The sequence below is a fragment of the Charadrius vociferus genome, unplaced genomic scaffold (genome assembly GCF_000708025.1).
Source record: "Charadrius vociferus isolate BGI_N301 unplaced genomic scaffold, ASM70802v2 scaffold332, whole genome shotgun sequence".
Lineage (NCBI taxonomy): Eukaryota > Metazoa > Chordata > Aves > Charadriiformes > Charadriidae > Charadrius > Charadrius vociferus.
In genome coordinates, this window is record NW_009647418.1 from 1,643,037 (window position 1) to 1,649,186 (window position 6,150).

The window sequence follows — 6,150 nt, forward strand, 5'->3', positions numbered from 1 at the left end:
TGGCCACGTGGCGGCAGCGTGGCTGAAGGCTGGCAGCGGGGCCAGGCTGGGGCGCAGCTGTCGTGGCTCCCAGGCACAAGCAGGGCTGTGACCACGAGCCCTAACGTGGGACTCGCTGCGGTCCCGAGCCCCACAGCGTCAGAGCAGCCAGGGAGGGCTTTGGGGTTGGAGGATGGAGGTGCCCGGGCAGTGCCTGTTCCCAGGCTCCGTGGTTGGTGGCATCTGGGCAGAGAAACCCCTAACGAAAGAGGAAGATGCTGTTAGTAGGTTCTTTTCCTGCTGGTTTTCATCTTGAAGTCACTTTTTGTGGCAGTATGTGCCCTGGGCTCATAGTCTATCCTTCACCCTACACAGGGTGCAGGGGAGGACCCGGGGAGCTGTTGGCTTGAAGGTGGCATCACATGGGTAGGTCCAGCTGGAACGGCACATCCCAGTTCGGCTGGCAGTGTCCCACAGGCTGGTGGCAGCTCTGGCTCCACCAGGCACCATGGGAAGGACCAGCCACGCACCAGGCAGGATTGCAGGCTGTGAGGTTTTATCTCCCAGAAAGTCTGGATGATCCTCGCTGGGGTCACCTCCAGGAGCCTGGGATGGATGGACCAGAGTCCCGCTGTACCCATCCCTGGTCTGCAGTTGTGACTCCCACCTCCAGCTGTGGCACTGGGGGTGCCCCGACACCCCTGCAGAGACCGCAAGGACACGGGGTGCTGACTGGCTCCTTCTTCCTCCTCCTCCTCCTCCACCCCGCTGGGTTGCTCCGGCGCTGGCAGGAGCCCCGTGCTTGGGTGGCACCATCTGGCCAGGATTGCTAGCCCTTGGCGTGATGCCTGACCTGGGAAGCTGCTTTTGCTCATGAGCCTGCAATCAGCACTAATTACTCGGCACACCTCTTCCCGGCCCGGGACATCACCTGGGCTTCATTGCCTGTGTGCTGCTGCTTCCCTGCTCCTCCTCCCCATCCATAACAGGACTCTGTGCTCCGACCCCCTGAACTGCCTTCTCACCCCAGTCGAAGTCATCACTGGGGCACAGGAGGGTGGGAAGAGCCTTTGCTTCGTGGTAGGGACTGACTGAGAGCTGCTGCCCCAAGTTCTCCTGGGCATGGTGACACCTCCTGCAATTGTCCCAAAGGGAACGGAGCACCACTCACACTCCTGACGGCCCGGTGCCTGGCCGAGACATGGCTGTGGGATGTATTTTGTTCCGGAGGCAGTCAGCATAGTGCCTTTTTTCCCCTTGGAAAGAAAAACAGGCTCTCATAAGTCATCCCCTGGCCTAGGAAGCCATTCAGATGGGTGCTAGTGAGCATATTGTTCCTGCGGAGTTTGGCTTGCGTGGAGGATGTTTCCCATCCTGCGTGGATAATGCGGCCCTTGTGCAAGTGTATCTGGTCTTAAACTCTTCTCCTTTTTCCCTCCTGTGACCATAGGTCTCCTTGAGCATGGGCGGAACTGGTCGGCCATTGCCAGGATGGTGGGCTCCAAGACCGTGTCGCAGTGCAAAAACTTCTACTTCAACTACAAGAAGAGGCAGAACCTGGATGAGATCCTACAGCAGCACAAACTGAAAATGGTGAGAGCCCGGTCTCAGCCCACACCCGTAGATACTTCCCAGCAAGTGCTTGCGTGCTTCCCACAGCCAAGGGGAATCTTTATCTTCTCGGAGTAAAAGCTCTGGGGAGAGAGGGAGACGGCGCAGGGAAGGTTTTTCCACCCATCTGGCCCCGGGAGGTCTGGAGGAGGGGGAGCTGCTGCGTGGGAGATGCCTGGGTGTCTGGAGCATGGCTGGTACGCGGGAGATAAGGAGCAGAAGGAGGAGTGGGGTTGTGGTGTGTTGGCCGAGACGTGAGCTCGGTCCTGGCTGTGCAAATACTTGGACGCCATCGAGGTTGTGCTGTTCCACGCCGGGAGCAGAGAGCCCGGCTGGGCACCGCAGCTCTGTGCCTTGCAGGTACTGCGGTTACCTGGTAAACTGCCGGTTTGCCCCAAAGAAATTCGGGGGTTTAGGGCAACGTGAGGAAAGGCTGGTCCTGACGCGGATGTCGGTTGTCTTCAGGGATGCGAGGAGATGCGTACCTCGCTCTGTGCCTCAGTTTCCCCATCAGAAGGTGCTAACGTTGCTTCTTTTCTGGCATGCGGTGCAGGGTCTGAATGAAGTGGCGTTTGTTTGGTGTTCTGGAGATAGGACGGACTGCTAAGAGCAGCTAAGGATTATAATTATTTCATTTGTAGAGTATCCTGGGGTTCCCAGTTTCTGGCTAATAGAATTCACATGGCTAAACCCCCAAGGGGTGCTTTGAAAATGCAAAGGACAATGTTCAATGCAGGAATCTCTCCAAGCAGGCTATTACAGCAAGAGAAAAAAGAAAGACAGGAAAACATTCAATGACTCACCCAGGAATTTAATATCCTAGTCAGTCTATAGGAATGAGAGAAAGAGAAGACATCGGCGATTCTTTTTTATTAATTCTCTATGCACAGAGACACTCCTGTGTTCCCATGTTTCACCAAATTGTTTTTAGAAACAAAGCAAACAAACTATATAAAAGACCCCAAAACAGATATAAAGACTGGAATGAAATGTGCATCAAGCCCTCTGAATATAAACTGTTACATTATAAAGATATCATTGTTCATTACGGGGGAGAATCTGAAATAAGATCATGCAGCTTAGCTGGCAGTGGAGCCGGTGTGTATTAATTGACTCTGCTTCCTAACGTTTCAGAAATTATATCACGGAAGTGTTTTTCTGCAGAACCACATTTTTCCCTGCATCCGTCCCTCCAAGGCAGCCGCTAGACTTCGCCCGTCTAATTGCTCACTCTCACTCACAGTTTATATCAGCATCATCATTTTATTTTTTGAGCATTGGAGGCTATGGGATTCGGTTGTGGAGAAGAACAATGAGCGTTCAGCTGTTATTTATTGTGCTCTATTGTTTTGTGGCAACAGCAGATGCCAGAAAGCTGAATAAAATCAAAGAACAACTGCGATTAAATTGCCATAGACCTTCCTTCCTGACTCCTAAATATATTCACGAGCAAACCGAGCCTCCAAATCTCATCCTATACCCAGTAGTCAGCCGTGACCTCAGCACGTGGCGAGGCAGCGTGGCATCACCTAGTTTGGCCGTGACATCCCCAATTTATTTCCTGACCTCGCCACCAACAGCTACTGCTGATCATGTGCGGGGAAACACGGTGGCTCTGCTTTTCTTCCTCTTGCTTAATGAGAGTAAACTTAATTAGCAGATCTCATTCGTTTCCCAAATGGGGCTCATTAATATTGTAGCCTCCTCTTCCAGGTAGGTGTGACACGGAGTTGCAGCAGCGTGCAGGCGACGCGGAGGAGCTGCAGGGACGGGCAGGCAGCAGTGACCGGTGTGGGATGGGAAGCAGACCCTGGCAAGGTTCTTCTGTCCCCAAAATGTGGCATAGCGCCGTGTGGAGCAGGATGTCCCCATTCTCCATGTTGAGGCAGTGCTGGGTGGGATGGGGCCGGGCGTTTCAGCAGCCCTTTGTCCCCTTGCAGTCTGGCCAGAGCCTGAGGAGCTCTGGGGACGGGGGGACCCTCCTTCTGAGCATCCAGGGAGCATCCAGCATTAGGTAGGAGAAGGGTTTGGGTTGCAACAGGCAAAGGTGTCTGGTGTGGTGGTGCTCCTTTTCCACCTCTCCAGAGCCTGTATGCTCCATACACTCCCACATGCCGTGTTTGGGGTTTTAATTTGAAGAAACATCCTTTTACTGGCGAGGTTCTCCCCCAGGGCAAGAGCACGCAGGGGCCGGTGGGCCGTGTCAGCACGCCGAGCCTTGTTCCCCCTCTCCTCAGAGCTGCTCAGCGGTCACCAGACCCTTCTCCAGCCCGTTCAAGGAGGGGAATCCCACTGCAGTCCTGGCTCAACAGGGCTGGACGCTACAGATCCTCACCCTCCTCCCTCTGCGAGCGGCCCCGTGGATCGGGATGTCCCTACCAGCCGGTAGCACCGTGGGACAGGCAGCCTGTTTCTGCTGGAGCAGGGTCACGCCAACTTGAGGCTTCACTTTATCTGCCCTGCGGTGTGTTTTTGCTTGGTTTCGCGGCCGAGCGGCTCGGATGTGTCCCAGGCATCAGCGTCACTTAGCCTTGACCTTCTGCACGCTGCGCTCTCTAATCTCGGCATTTAAGGAAAGCAGGGCATTGGGATACGCGGTGTCCTCAGAGCTGCTCTTTTTGTGAGCGGTTGGAGATTAGGCGCTGTCTTCACCAGGACTTCTTTGCGGTGCGATTGTCATGTCGGTCTAGTGACTGCTGGGGCTTGTTTTGGCTTGCGCAGCGAAGTTGGGTGACTTATCTCCTGGGCTGGTGCTGGTCCTGCTAGGAGGACCAATCCTTTGGACCCCTCCGAGCAACATGTCTGCAACTCCTTGCTTTTTTGGATGGTGCTGGCTTCACAAGGCAAAGCTGCTTCAGGAGGACAGCCTGGTGGCCTCTTCTAGAGGGTGAACAAGTCTGCCTTGCCTTGGGGTAGAGCCTTGGTCTCGGGATGGGGAACTGAGCCCCTCCTCACTGCGGTGGCAGAGAGGTCCTGCCTGCGGGGTCACCGCTCTGCCCCTTCCCGTCGCTGCTGGCTGCTCCCGCGGCACGGCACGGGTGTCACTGTGGTTAGACCTAGTCCTGGTGTGGTCTCAAGTACGCATCGTTACATCATACCAGTCTGGGGCTGCCTGGTCCTGCTCGTGGGACAGGCTGAGGCTGACACTGATGGGAGGTACCCGTAATGATGGCTCTGCGTCAGTAGCGGGGTTTGGAAGCTCTTTTGGCTGTTGTTGCCATGTCAGGTGGTGAGTACAAGGAGAGGCCAAATTTGTCGGGATGGCTGCTCTGCCTGTAGGGTAGAAGGCCAGAGAGATGTTGCGCCCGAGGGCTGGTGGCATCTCCATCTCCTCCTCCAGGACAGATGGTGCGGGTGAAGTTGAGCGGTGGGATGCAGTGCCTCGTGCCTGGGAAGGGCAAGAGGGGAGGTAGGGGAAGAGCTGCCCATCCCTGCCAGGCTGGGAGTCAGCGTGATGGGGCTGGCTGGGGACCAGGAGGACAGCGTGGAGGAGCAGACATGGAGTCACCCCCTCGTGCAGGGTTCGGTGTCCTCACTTGCACACAGCGTGTCTCCCCGGTGGTCTCGGCAAGGCAGAGTGCTCAAGTAGCAGCAAGTCCTGGATGCTCCTGCAAAAATATGTGGTGGCAGGTAGAGAGCAGAGCCCCTGTGGGCTGGTATAGCACAAAATGAGCATCAAAGTGCTCATAGCAAGTCGTCCTGGCACCTTCCCATGGCCTTGCTGGTAATCACTTGAGTTAAGAGTACGTTGTGATGTTGGGAGACACCTGGTCGCAGGCTCACAGAGACTCTTCCATGCTCTGCAGTCGTGGTTAGGATCCCCCATCACACGTGGTGGCCCTGTGGCTGCTTACAGAGGCAGAGCAGAAAGGGACCCCTTTCCTGGGCAAGGTGCCGCGACCAAGACCGCATGAGGGGACCAGAGCTGTTGGCATTATAAGAGGTGAGGTGGTAGCCTGATCGTATCTCTAGATGTAGCCAGGGTCCACTGCCTGTGTTTCGCATCATCTTCCCTAAATACCAGCAGTGGGTTCTGCCATGAGAGGCACCCATGGTGCCGTGGGGACATCTCGCCGCTCCATGCTGCCGGAGCCCGGGCTCTGGCCAAGTAGGATGCTGAGGCAGAGGCTGGTTCCCGGCTAATTCCCCAGCGAGGAGCCCGCTCCTGCCCGCGGCTGAGTCACGGACCCGTGAGTAAGAGGCAGAGAAGTCTTTGCCATAGTAACGTCGGCGCTTTGTCACCGCATTAGCGTGATGGGGAGCTGCTGCTTCAGACAGAAACGTGCGGTTGCTGAATCGCTGCCGTGGCAGAGGCGCGAACGCTGGCAGTGCCGGGGCATCACCGCTGCTGCCGGGACGGGGCGAGGGGACCACAGAGCTCTGCCTTCCTCCCGCCGCCCCTCCGTGCCTTCACACAGCCCTTTCTCAAGTGCCTTATTTCCCCTCTCTCCTGCCCAGTTTGATAAAAATAGATTTTGAGCAAGCAGCGTTTCCAAGCAAAAAAAAAGCAGTTGTATTTGTTTGTTTTATCTGGAAGTTTTTTAAAGGATTGAAAAATTG

The 6,150-nt window shown here is 55.8% G+C and overlaps 1 protein-coding gene across 1 annotated transcript in view; it reads left to right on the top strand.

Moving 5' to 3' along the window:
• NCOR2 (nuclear receptor corepressor 2) overlaps nucleotides 1–6,150 on the top strand; it is a 194,166-nt gene that overhangs the window by 130,191 nt on the left and 57,825 nt on the right. Inside the window, exon 17 of the mRNA XM_009880331.1 lies at nucleotides 1,430–1,572. Coding sequence (XP_009878633.1) covers nucleotides 1,430–1,572 — 143 coding nt within the window. The remainder of the gene's footprint in view (nucleotides 1–1,429; nucleotides 1,573–6,150) is intronic.